Genomic DNA, 14,302 nt, shown 5'->3' with positions numbered 1-14,302 from the left:
GATCGAACATTCAAAACTTCATGATATATTTCGTCCATTACAGCCTTCTGAAAAATAATGCTATATCCCTAGTGCACAAATACCATGAAAAACCGAACTGTTGCATCACGCAAATATTTGGAAACAGAATCATATTAAGTTTTCTTTTATTTAGAGAGGACTATCATGGCCATGGGAAAAATGTATTATGTCAGCATCCGTGATCCTTGACATGAAAATCAAGCCATACCTTCTAGTCCGTTAACTGTTACACTGGCTACTGAGACGGACGAGTTTTCAAACGTTAGGGAAGCACCAGAGGCTAATTCAACATTAACCATTGTAAGATTGGCAATAACATCTGGAGTATTACGGACATAAATGTTGTAAGCGACGATTAAACTTCCACGCCTAAATGGATGAAATGTACAATATAGTAAGATGAACTTAACAGTTCCAATAACATCATACATATAAACATAATGATAACAGATTAAAATGAAGAAGCATAAACAAGAATCGCATGTATGGGATAAAGAGAGAGAAGAGATACAAGAAAAAAGGCGAGGGTGTCAAGCGACACAACATTATATCTTTAGTTGGTATGATCGTTTTTATAATTGATGTATTAAAGTTTTACTGGCAGAAATAATTATCATTTAAAAAAGTATGCGTTATCTGCAGTATGTTAGATAACAACTATAATGCAAGACAGGAAGTAACAGCACTAACTTTGACATCAAAAGTCACTTTACAAGTATCTTTGACTTTCAAGCTCTAGATGATATCAAGTTTTTAATGTAACGTTATCACAATTAATAACATAATATTGACTTGTAGGTCCAGAGAAAAAATGCATTATTAGTTTCATTTTCCAATAAAAGGTGTTTATAAATATTAACGTTAAATCATAAATCATGTAAATTTGAAAACTGTGATACATACCCAAGTGATGTTATTATGACCCTTCCGAGATGATCTCCCATCCTCTTGCGATAAAAAGTTTCCAGCTAAACACAAATGTAAATTGAACTTGTTAGCATGTTTTTTCATATACTGTTAAAAGCTTAAACAGAAATGATCGGCGTGGACAACTTTTCAAACACGTCAAAGAATTTAGAATGTGTACCATTGATATTTGCCATTGTTTAAATTATAATATTGTATAGATATATTGCATGGTAAGAGAAAATTCAAGAGAACTTACCGTAATTTGTGCTTCGTTTGATAAATACTGATATGTTACCATGACATCAAGATTCAGGCTGTACGCTACATAAACATTCAGTGTTACGGTCATGGGAACCGGAATATCGCCATCTGTATTGTCGAATATACATACATTTAGGTAAAATAAATTATTAATGGAGCATTATAAATACGTGAGGCATAGAGCAGAACCATTATCAAATATCACGCTTATTGTCAGAATATTTCGTAGATGTATTAGGTTACATACATATTTAATGTGACTATAACATGTATATGTTTTATACTATTTCACTTTATCTGTAAAACTTCTACAACTTAAGGTACTATTATATTATTGTACTATTTTCAGTGCATATACCTTAGTGCGAGTTTTAAATGCGTTAAACATTATATCTGGTGGAAAATATGACGTCATTACTTAGTCAACTTAATCTAAAATGACAATGCGTGATAACTAGCAAATTCATGACTAATGTTTCACATGCAGAGTTTCATACAAGATAAAATATAATTATTGGATATCATTTCTAATATAATTTCACGATTATAGTAATTATGATGTATGTTATCATCAGTTAATCTGAATTGCAGGTTTTTATTCCCTAAAAAAGATTTGTTATACATTCGTGTAAGTTTTAAAATTTATTTCTAACAAATCTTTTATCTATCTAGGGATTACTCTCTATACAGTGGCAATAATTTTACAGAGTCATATTTAAACAATGATTTGTATATATGCACATTCATATTCAGTACTGGCAGATAAGTGACTTATAAATCATACTTGACTCTTTATGTACATTATTATATGTTATGACGAGAAACATAACTAAACAAAGACGTTAGTGATATAGGAGAGTGCCATCCATACATATACATGGAGGATATACATCATATACTTACTATTTGGTGGTAGTGTAGTCTTATCTACAAAAATAAACAGGATAATGTCAAACACGTACAATATGTTTTTATCGATTTATCTTTTATATCACTGACATTAATATCTAAAGTGTCAATGTAGACATTCAAAATGATTATATAACTATGTACGGAGTATAACATTTGACGCAGGCAGTAGTTTGCGCTATATACAGAAACGCATTATTTCAGGAATTGGCATCACTGATTATGAAACGCATGAAAATAGTACTATTGAATTCTCTTTCTGCACCTTACAGTGTGATTTACATTGCTCACTCATAAGAATAAAGTTATGAGTGATATCCCATTTTATGGGAAACATTTAAATAAACCACCCGTACCATCAAGTTATAAAATTATGTATTCTAAATCCTCTTTATGCAAAATGAATTAGCAATGTAATTACAATAAATAAGCACCACTAATTGATATTTAATCATGTTTTATACATATACAGCATTATTAATCTTTCTTTATTTGCTTCAAAATATGCTAGCCATTTATTATGATTACAATTTAGTTCAAGTATTGTAAGATATTATACATATGATGTTTGCGATTAGAATTCAGAACTATTGCTCTCGGCATACTGAAATGGTTAGTAGACAAAGCTTTATCATACCTGGAACACACAACGCGTTCTGTAATATGTGGCCCCGTAAGCATGAACATTCATAACCTCCGACGTTGTTAAGGCAGCCAGTGTTTGGAATCTTCCAACAAGTATGTGTGTTTAGCGTGCACTCGTCAATGTCCCTGTCGCACTTGTCCGTCCAACCAGGTTTACAGATGCATGTCCCATTTAAATGGTTACAAGTCTGACGTTGATTTGCTGCATTCTCGACCATACATTGGCATGTTTTATTGCATCCAGGCCCGTACGTATTATTGTAACATTCTAATTAGAAAGATTAAATATTGAATAATACATCACATTTGAACTTGATTGTTGTGTGTCAGTGGTCGAAGATGCTGATTGGTTCCTTTGATTCGTTAGTCCTAGCAATAACGAATTATCGCAGGATATGTTTTACAAAGTATTTGTATGCTGCAGGCGTAAATGGCAGAATGCCATAGTTAAGTTAGAAGATAGTATTTGAAATGTAATACAATGTGTTCATCTAAAATTCCCTTTCCGTTATTATTGTTTATTTCAAAAGAAAGCTTTCTCGATATTCTATAGTAAAGGAACTGTCTATAAATGAACTGTCAGCAGTAATTCAAAACTAGTTTATTCTGATCATACTTGGACACAATCAACTTAAAATGTTATATGCATCTTAGCAGCAAAAAAGCCTCTTAGAATCGGTGAAGTTACATGTGTTGAATTTAACAGAACCAGTTATTTTTAATGTTAAATCAGTCTAATTTCAGACTATAATAAATGTCAGACCTAAATATATTTCACGTTTAGAACAAAGCCATTTATCATGAATGTAATTGCATATATACTGAAACTGCACCAGCATTTGAAAAATGTGGACTATTATCGTTCAATTAATGGACTTCTCGAGCGTAATAGTATTGTGTGCATGTACTAAGTATAACTGGATTGCGAGTGCTTACCCATACATGTGTAAGTATCTTCCCGCAACAAAAAGCCATCTGAACACTTACAGGAATATCTTCCTATTTCTTCTATGCATATCTGAGAACACCGAGCTTTCGAATCACAATCTTTAATATCTGAAACATGTATATAAAATACACAAATAACATATAACTGACGGATTAACAATATTCAAAAAACAATATTGAGAGGTGTCACGTTGTGTGAGAAAATTTGTTAAGAATTCTTGCTCATGTTTATAAACGTCTTCCGATAGAATTCACAATTCAAAGTACTTTGGATAATGTCAATACTTGTAATATAATATTACGACTTTACATTTTGAAACAAAGAAAATACCTGTCCATGAATTATCCATTGCGTTAACTTAAAATTATCGGTAACTTCCTTTGAAATAAACTTGCCGCGGGGCGAGAACCTATGTTTGTTTGCCATTAGCAGTGCTGTCACCGGTAGGCGTAGGCTTGGAGGCTGGAAACCCGACATTATAACACCTCAGTGATACCACCAGAAAACGTTTTCAAAGAGACCACCATTATCAAATCCGAACTAAAATAGGGAAATTGTTGGCGGGTTTCTACTCAGCCCAATCCAATTTGAAAGTATCAGTGCAATTTTGGACATTGGCAAGAGCAGATCCTAGGAAGTTGGAGACACTAGACTGCGCTCCGAGTGCCGAAGTTGCGCGTTGGCTAAAGGGGATGGATAGTTAGTCTAGGAACCTCGGACGAGATTGGAACAAATGCCTCTGAGGTAAAATGTCTTCGACCGAATTTGTCTCACTTCCTACCTAGGTATCGTATGATTTATACGTTATTATGTGCATTTAATTTAGTAGAAACTTAATCTTTCATGTATAGATGAACAACAAAACTGGACAACAAATTTTTACAAAAGTCATGTTACTGAAATAAAATTAGTCAATTCTTATCAATTTTTATGTGCTGAACACGAATATGACAGTCAAATTGCAAAATTGGCTCTAGTTTTTTTGTAATCTGCAAGAAATTAATGTTTACATAACGAAATGCATTCCAGTAGTAAAAGGTCAACTGTAATAGCCTACCTATAAAAAATCAAGTCATTGACTACATCTTAGATTTCTTCGCCTGTCTCTTGTACAGCTGTTCGGGAGCATCTCTGAGGAGTGTCCAGCAGTAGTCAGCCAGCATTGTAGTGGACCATTTTCCCTGGTATCTTTGTTCCATTGTTGCGATATCTTGATGAAAACGTTCGCCGTGTTCATCACTAACAATACCACAGTTGCTAGGAAAGAAATCCAAATGGGAATGAAGGAAGTGAATCTTTAGAGACATATTGCAGCCAAGTTTCTTATACTTCATCAACATGTCTTCTACTAGTTCCTTATAGTTTTCTGCCCTAACATTTCCGAGGAAGTTTGTAGAAACTAGGCGAAAAGCATTCCATGCTTGTTTCGCGTCACCTTCCAGCAAGTTGTTGAACCGGTCATCTTTGAAAAGCTCTCGAATCTGAGGACCCACAAAAACTCCCTCTTTAATCTTTGCTTCGCTGAGTCGAGGGAATTTTTCATGCAGGTATCGGAATGCTGGCAAAGTCCGGTCAATGGCTTTCATGAAGTTCTTCATCAAACCTAGTTTGATGTGAAGGGGTGGTAGCAAGATTTTCTGAGCCTCAACCAGAGCTGGGTGTTGGATATTCTTCTCTCCAATGGCTACATTCTGCCTGTGAGTCCATTCCTTCCTCATGTAGTGCATTTCCCTTGCTCGCCTATCCCACTCGCATAAGAAACACATGTATTTTGTATATCCTTGCTGCAGTCCCATTAAAAGGGCAACTACCTTCAAATCACCACAGAGGTGCCAGCTGTACTTGTTATACTCAATGGAATTCAGTAACTGCCTTAAGTTATCGTATGTCTCTTTCATGTGGACAGCATACGCTACTGGAATAGATGGAAGAATGTTTCCATTGTGCAAAAGCACAGCCTTGAGACTCAGTTTCGAAGAGTCCACAAATAGTCTCCATTCTTGTGGGTCATGAGTGATTTTTAAAGCATTCATGAGGCCCTCAATATCGGAACAGAATATCAGATTACTTTCCTTTCTGAAGAAAGGCTCCAATTGCTGGTGGCGCTTTCGATATGCAGTAATTGTGACATCTTCTTCTAGAAGATTCCATTGTTGGAGTCTTGATCCTAGCAATTCTGCCTTGTTCTTTGATAAGTCCAAATCACGAATCAGGTCATTTAGTTCTTCCTGTGTTATTCTGTGTGGGGTTGATGATGCACCACAGTGAAAATCTGGATCACTGCATGCTGATGGACCAGGAGAAGAACAGGTCGACTCACCTTTGTCTTCGTCAGATGAATCAAGAGAATATTCTGCTGGAGGTTCTGGAATAGGAAGTCCCTCACCATGTGGAACTGGTCTCAATGCAGACGGAATGTTTGGGTAGACTATTCTCGACTTCTTTCGCTTCGTTATTCCGCCGGAAAGAGGAGGAACCAAGCAGAAGTAACAGTCATTTAGGTGGTTGCTTGGCTCTCTCCACACCATTGGGACTGCAAACGGCATTGATGACCTTTTGCAATTCAACCACTGTGAAAGCTGTGTTGTACATGTAGCACAGCATATATGCGGAGCCCAAGGCTTGTCTTGGTCACCAACCTTGCATCCGAAGTAAAGATGATATTCCTTCTTCACTTGAGAATTGATACTTTTCTTCTGGTTGGCAAATGTCACTTCCCCACAAATATAGCAAAAATTGTCCGCGGTATTAACACACTTTCGAGGCATTACTGTTCTTTATTATACGTAAATGGATAAAATAATAAGTTTTATGTAACAGTAGCTTGAACTGTCTCGCACAACGTCTAAAATATTTTAAATGCTGAACCTATCTGATTGGGCTTTATATAGTACACTGCTTACGTCAGCTTCAGCAGCCGCCTGGCATTAGTATAATAGGCCTACACATGTATAGTACACTGCTGACGTCAACTTACTTCAGCAGCCGCATGGCATTAGTATTGCATTGCATCAGAAAATGATGCAATCAACTGTGGATGATGTGAGCATGATGGTATTATGCAATGTTACATCATTATTCCGGATGTTGCTGCAGTCCTACTGGAGAAATTTACACAGTGAAACATAGAAAATGAGGTATATGAATATCTTCAAAACGAGAGCCAATACAAATTTTTCACGGTTATATTCGTGTTCGGCACACCAAAATACTACAGATTAGGGCCTTTTCAAGTCAGTAATGATTTCACTGTTGACCAGTGTTATTGACATGTCGTAATATACTATATAGAGAATTAGTAATATTCAAGATTAATGTAGTTGTTAGGATAAAATCAAATTGGGTGGTATAATCTTCTACGATGTAGCATCGTAATGCAAAACTAAATTTAATAGGGAGTATTTAGACCTTGTAATTTTTTGTATTTGAATATATAGTTGTGGATTGTGCAGGGTTAGGCTTTATTGACATTGCGCATGTTTAATTAGGCATTTATATTTCTATGTGTCTTTTATAATTTGTAAGACAGGAAATACGTAGGAATATTGTTGAAGTTGATTGTGTACTATATAGAGAATTAAGGATATGTATATTTGTATCAAAAGTCATGATATTATTGTTCTTGTTATAGCCTTTATTATAGAACAAGCATGGGGGAATATTTAGATGTGATTTAGTTGCCATTATGCTGTGACAGTGTATTAATTCTCCTGTGATTGAACAAGAAGGCAAAATTGAACGTCCCTGCTAATCCACATGAAGCTTTCCTGGTGGAGAAAATGCCACCCGAAGATTAGTGAGGAGAAAACGTGGATAGCAAGTAGAGATAGGCCGTTGTGCGAAGAAGGAAAGCCGGAGACGAAAACGAGGGTACCGGAAGTACCACAAGGAGGCAAAGAGAACGGAAGCGTGTGTCCCGGATGTACAGTCAAGGGGAGTTGGGAAACAGAAGCAAGGGTACCGGAAGTACCGAAAGGAATACAAGGCGGAAGTTACACATGAGTGACATAGAAGGATAGGTCGTGTATTGATTGGATGTAATTGTAATGAACAATTGTCCTATAATTGTGGAATACCTTGATATTGTTTATTCAATTATGATATCTATCACCTTATTAATTTAATATTTTAACACTTAGACAGTCGGCTTTGCTGACTGGGGACTCAGAGCTTTTTACTATTTAAGTTGTAAGTCCTTTTCGCGGTTAGTAGTAGTTCAGTTGGGGGGGGGGCACCTAAGAAGTTATTATGTATTAATTGTCATATCAGGCCCCATATTAATTAGACACCCCTATATCAGTCAGAGAACCTGATGCACCGCAGGTGATTTGGATAGATGCCTCTTATTTAGTATGCTATAACAATTGCCCTGATTCATATCTCTGACAAATGTTGACATTATCTTTTTAAGTGAAATAGGTTTAGCGATTCTACAAGTCTGTCGTATAAAGGTTGGGTTCGTGTAGGCAAAAGGTGAAGTCAGGATATTGACATTATTATTTTATAATATTGGCGTGAATAACACACGCACACACACGTATATATGGTAAACGCTCATTGGCCCAAACGGTACTTCAGTACATCACGTATCAACTTGAGTAACTAGATTTATGGAGAACAGCCAATCTAGAGAGTGGATAAGTTACTTGGCTCGTGACAAACCCTTTGAAGCTGAGTAGACTGGATTATTCTTAGATCTCTGGTATGTTTTTAATTTGTATAGACTTAACTATTATTCCTAGCTATAACACAGATCATTTGTGAACAATACAGAAACTGCTTAAATATGGACAACCTACTGATCTGAGTACTGGAGCTTTTATTTCATGTTTTTAAAGCAAATGAAACATATCTTTTGGGGACACAAATGTGTTTAAACACAGAAGACGAGTAATGTTATATCGGTTAGTAAAAAAATTAAAGACTAAGCACTGCATGTGAAACTAACTTGTAATGATATAGTTTGTGTTCTTTTAATTTTTAAAATGATTATATGATCAAAATCAATTAGATACACACAATCTAAAATAAAGCTGAAAAAAGAAACATCTCAGGAAATTTTAAACCGAAATACACACCTTTTATGTTTTAGGGAATCAAATTAATTACTTATTATTATGATAGGACTGAACTAAGAAGAGAAAAGTAAAACGATGTTCGAATGTTAATGTTAAGATCAAAAACATGGTATTGTGAACTTGATGTAAAAATTCAAATTATTTTCTTGATCCTGAAATTAGAGACCACAAAAAACAAAACCAATACAATAATTTAATACGGAAGATGGAAGAAGAATAAGAGATAGAAAAAGTCGTTGTAAAACTCTGTAGATAAAGCAAAAGGAAAACTAATTTTAAAAACCATTTTACAAATATGATAACAAAATATTTCAGATCCTAAAAGAAACAAGTTTGACAAAAAATGCTTAGCGCTGAAACAAGATGAAATATTAACTATTCCCAGTTTGAATCTATTTGACAAAAGCCATATGTGAAAATCTTTCTGAATTGAGGTCACAGAAAACCATTGCTTTTTCAGCAATACCATATCCTCCATCCAATGTAAAAAAATAAACTGAACAAATTATTGGTCCAATTAAGTTTTTAGGCGGTAGAACTTTAGTTAATACAAATAATTTCAAATCAAAAGCTAGATATAGGGCAAGTCACATTGTAGATATTCCAAATTATTTGCTGCACAAGGAAGCTCATTTAATACATTACTCTACTCTGACCTTCATTATATCAGCGAAACGAATAATACAAACTATAGCGGTTTGTTTTAAGTGGAACTGGTTTTCTTTTTTGTTGTTGTAAAATTTCATTAGTTATGCATATGTTTTCCAAGTCCTTTTACATTATCAATACCTTTAGTGCTAAATAAAACAACATTGCATTTAAAAGGAAAAAAAACCCATAAACAATACAATACAATAAAATATCCGAGTGTTACGTTCGCTCAACCACAGTTCGTAAGTCGTGTATAAAGTAAGGGATTATTATTACAAGCCATATTTGATGTCTGAACATGCCGCAGTCGACAAATCTAGTCGGTATAGAGTCGAGGTTGAGGGGCAAAACGAGTAGAGGAGGACAAGGTGTGAAAGAAGTAGAGAGAAGTCGAGGAGGACAAAGAATTTTGAGGAAAGTCGGGAGAAAGAGGAGAAGGAATTGGAGGAATAGGAGAGAAGAATACGCAGATGAGAAAAAAATGGCAGGTGGAAAGCTATCTCACACTAAAAGCAATGATGCAATAGGCTATCACAGGGTCGAGCGGAAGGAGAGTACTTGGGAAATTGTAATCACTTGATTATTTAATCGTCTTTAGATTGTTACTAGTATCGGGGCTTTACATCTATCTTTCACTAATTTAATTTCCAACCAAAATCGAGCCTGGGTGAGACTTCTATAAAAATTAAAATAAAAAATGGGAATCACGCCACCCCATACCTACTACAGTGATGGCATAACAAATCCCTCACGCCACATCGAGAATGTACGTCTCTTCGTGTACACGAGTGTGTAAGCATATGTTTAATATATTTATGTAATTAAATATATATAAAGATCAGGTTGTAAAGCGATTTGAGGTTATGCCCGATACACCAGGTCAGGTCACAATGCTCAAAGAACAGAATCAGAGGTTAATGTAAGCTCAAATGTAAAAATATTGACAGTTTTTGTTCTAATTGAAACAAACTTTGCTAAGTTGAGTTTAAATCTCAAAGTTACATATGATTTTAATCATATAATCACAACATGTTTTAGTTGGAGGGCCTTGTCATATGATCCTATTCGTATATTGACACAATGCCTTAATTTGTGTTAAATGTATTTTTTGGTGTTTTTTATATATTATTTTGTATCATCATCATATCATATCTCCAAATGAACTGAGTTCACATTCAAGTCGAAGGCGTCTGACAATTGTGAGCCAATATATTACTTTTTGTGTAGCAATCGACTATGTTCGTACAAGAAGCTCTAAATACCCGCATTTAATGTTATGCATACGATAAGCTAAATAATGCATTATTCCTATATAATATAATTAAGCAAAAAGAAAGTACATTGTACGAGGTGAGTTTATGGCTCGCCAGGACATGATGTACATTTTATATTTATGTACGGAAGGGATTGTTTTTTCTAAACGTCAATCAGATAAGAAGTCCCTTTTATACCTTCTGACCCTTATTTTAATACACAATTGAAGTCTCTTTTCGTTTATACTGTGCATGATTTAAGCACAATAATGTAAGTCATATATCTTACTTATGCAATATGTTTTATCATTTCTCTACTGGCGACCATTGCTATATTTGACATATTGAAATTCCACTGCTACACGTACATTCAGCATGTGAAAAAAAGAAATGTCTGCGTTTAAAGATCTAAATGTTACCTATGCAATCCTTTGATTCATTGTTCCATTGTAGACCCCTGCTGCACTGACATAACGCTATTCCGTTGCTGAAGGTACATTGGGCGCCTTTAGATTCACAAAATTCGGTTTCATTTTGGTGACATTCAACTCTCGCTGCAGTATCAATAATAATAATAATAACAATAATTGTAATAATAATAATAATAATAATAATAATAATAATTGTAATAATTGCAATAGTAATAAGAACAAGAAGAAGGAAGAAAAACAAGAAAGAAGATGATAATGGTGATGATATAGATATGAAGATCTAATCCATAGATGAAACAAATACGCATGCAATTTGAAGGACTTTTCTTATCGTACACATATTTCTCTTAATTTGTGTAATATGTTCTTGAAACAAATAGATGAATATTGAGCAATTAATTCGGGTAATGCTGCCTCCGTATATCTCAGTGTGTGTGTGTGTGTGTGTGTGTGTGTGTGTGTGTGTGTGTGTGATTTGGATTGTTAACGTAGTTTTTCAAAATTTTTCAGTCATATCACTACAATGTTTGCAGTGCGGCAGTTTACAGTGATGTCTAGCACTGGGGCATCTTGTCGCAGACATGTAGCATGATGTCCCAACCAGTCACATTATCCGGACACCAGGCCGACCACTCCTAACACTATTGAATTAATGCTGAGCGCCAAGTGAGCCAGCTATTAGTACAATTTTTGTAAGTCTCTGGTATGTTCGGCCGGGGATCGAACCCACTACCTCACGTATCAGAGGCGGACGCTCTAACCACTGGGCCACCTGAGTGGTCTCGTTTATATCAAATTCTCCGCCTACGCCCAAACTGGAGATACGAGTCTATAGTAGTGTCTCCACTGAAAGTAACTTTAGACAATAACTTTAAGTTTAAAATGACAATAATTGTGGCTAACCCAGGGAAAAACTATCACTGGTTGGTATATATTTCCATGACTTATGCAAACTGCCACATTAATCCATCAGCAACCACAATATTGATCGCAGTAACATGAATGTATCATATAATATTTTCATCTTTAATTTGAAAAATGTAAATCACAACTGCAAGTCTTAAGAAAACTTGAGAGTGTAAACTAATTTGGTAGTTTGCAATCTTCTCATAGTGCTCTTGATATCTTTCAAGTTAAACGGCAATCATCGTAATATTCTGGTATAAAATATTCGAAGCGTTTCTATCTTGCCTTCAGCTTTAGGTAAATAAAGGTTAAAAGTCCGGCAACAATTGTTCCAAAATACTAAACCTCCTTTCTCCTTCAGAGGGCAGGCCTAAGGCCGATTGGATAGATTTGCCTCCGCGCTCACAGTGGCCCGCGCTCACAAGGTCACGGCGCAATAGTAATTTTAAAAACATATATCTAAAGACAGAACGTAAGTTTAAGCGATTAAAGAAAAATGTAAGTTCAATATAATATAAAACTTTATTCAAAGTTTATTTCCAAATGCCGCGCTCAAACAGGGCCCTGCGCGTTGATACAGGGGCCCTGCCGAAATGAACAAATTCGGCCTTGGCGTTACTGAGCGGAGACACTAGGCAGGGATGTGAAACGTTTAGTTCATGCCGTCAGAACACCTTTCCCTGTAGTCAATTCTAACTCTGTTCAAAAGACAAATATCTGTGTGTATATGTGATTAAATAAAATATGTGTATACGCAAGCCCCGTTTTCTTTTAATGAACTATTTATTCATCTCGTGGTATATCATTGATGCAGCGTGCGTGCTACACACACACACACACACACACACACACACATCTTCAGCTTTAATTAATACATCATATAGCTATATATCATGATAAAATAATTCAGTATTTCAGTTTCCGTCTCATAATAAATACCAAAATTTTCTTCTTACGTTTACACTGTGTTATGTTGTCGACGTCAACTTTAAATCCAACGTGGCACAAACATCGATAACTTCCTGGCGTATTTTCACAAACATGCTGACAATTGTTTTGTTTTCCGCACTCATCGATATCTGAAACAGTGGACAATTCACATAAGAATAAAGTAACTAATTAATTTACGTATTATCGAAAAACTAATTACGCTCATAACTGATTGATTAATAATTGAACAATTATTTTAGGTGTTTTTATTTAATGCATTATTTGATCTATTTATTTAATTAACGGTTGTGTTTAATTAGGAAATGAATATCTAGCGCTTTTACAAGTTAACACACATGTGTGAAAAATGTAAGACTTTACATATAACCACTTTTATTTATCCACTGATATTTGTGAAAAAATGTATTGAAAATCTAAAAAAATGACCATCACTGCTGCTGATTAAGTTTGTTTGTATACTTTTATATTTGCATACATGCACCGCGGTCTTTGCTCAAAAATCTTTCGGTCCATCGGCAGTTATAAGGCTGTGCGGGACATATGCGAAATGAGGGCGATTGGCATAGAAAATCAAATTTATATATCACTGAACACATTCTGTGAAATATTTATAGAACAATATAGATCTATTTTCAAAATAAAATTGAGTTTTAAATCATCGGCTCTTAATTATAATCAGTTTTAAACAAACTACAAATTTGTCGCCCGCTACCGATCAGTCTCTCCTATACATCTTTAGATCTATTTATAAGCATTTCGTGGAACATTCTTTTTGCGACATAAACTCATATAACCAATTCCAAATTATTTTCCACTGCGTAATTACTACCTTCATTCACCTCTTCTCATCTATAGAGTTTTGTTTCAATATGTCTGCGTATATATATATATATATATATATATATATATATATATATATATATATATATATATATATATATATATATATATATATGATCATTTGAGCAGAAATAACATTCCTGAAGTAAGTCAAAAGTAAAAGAGAATGCAACTATTAAAAATAAATATTAATGCAGTACCTATACAACGCGTTCCTTGCAAAACAAAACCCTTGTTACAGGAACACATGTAAGATCCATCCGTATTGTTGCATATTTGGTCACAATCATTGACAGTTGGATCTTGGCATTCATTTAAATCTGAAGCAGATAAACACTGTTAGCCAATTATTTGTATAAACAACAGTGTGTGTATGTAGAGAGAGAGAGAGAGAGAGAGAGAGAGAGAGGTGGGGGAGCGAGTTGTAGTTGTGTGTTGCTTTTTGGTTAACGCCATTTTGCAGTACATAATAGGCTGTTCATGGCGGCCAGTATAACT

General features: G+C 34.9%; 1 protein-coding gene across 1 annotated transcript in view; it reads right to left on the bottom strand.

Annotated features, from left to right (window-relative positions):
- LOC149791741 (uncharacterized) overlaps positions 1-14,302 on the bottom strand; it is an 83,308-nt gene that overhangs the window by 11,511 nt on the left and 57,495 nt on the right. Inside the window, exons 25-33 of the mRNA XM_089970241.1 lie at positions 14,005-14,124; positions 12,970-13,092; positions 11,096-11,230; positions 3,682-3,801; positions 2,738-3,013; positions 2,095-2,118; positions 1,187-1,299; positions 925-989; positions 230-390 (exon numbers count right to left, since the gene is read on the bottom strand). Coding sequence (XP_089826367.1) covers positions 230-390; positions 925-989; positions 1,187-1,299; positions 2,095-2,118; positions 2,738-3,013; positions 3,682-3,801; positions 11,096-11,230; positions 12,970-13,092; positions 14,005-14,124 — 1,137 coding nt within the window. The remainder of the gene's footprint in view (positions 1-229; positions 391-924; positions 990-1,186; positions 1,300-2,094; positions 2,119-2,737; positions 3,014-3,681; positions 3,802-11,095; positions 11,231-12,969; positions 13,093-14,004; positions 14,125-14,302) is intronic.

Source organism: Sinohyriopsis cumingii, chromosome 9, assembly GCF_028554795.1.
Source record: "Sinohyriopsis cumingii isolate HCF-2022 chromosome 9, ASM2855479v2, whole genome shotgun sequence".
Classification (NCBI taxonomy): Eukaryota; Metazoa; Mollusca; class Bivalvia; order Unionida; family Unionidae; genus Sinohyriopsis; species Sinohyriopsis cumingii.
The sequence above is the reverse complement of the archived record's forward strand: the minus strand, read 5'-3'. Positions and strand labels throughout refer to the sequence as shown.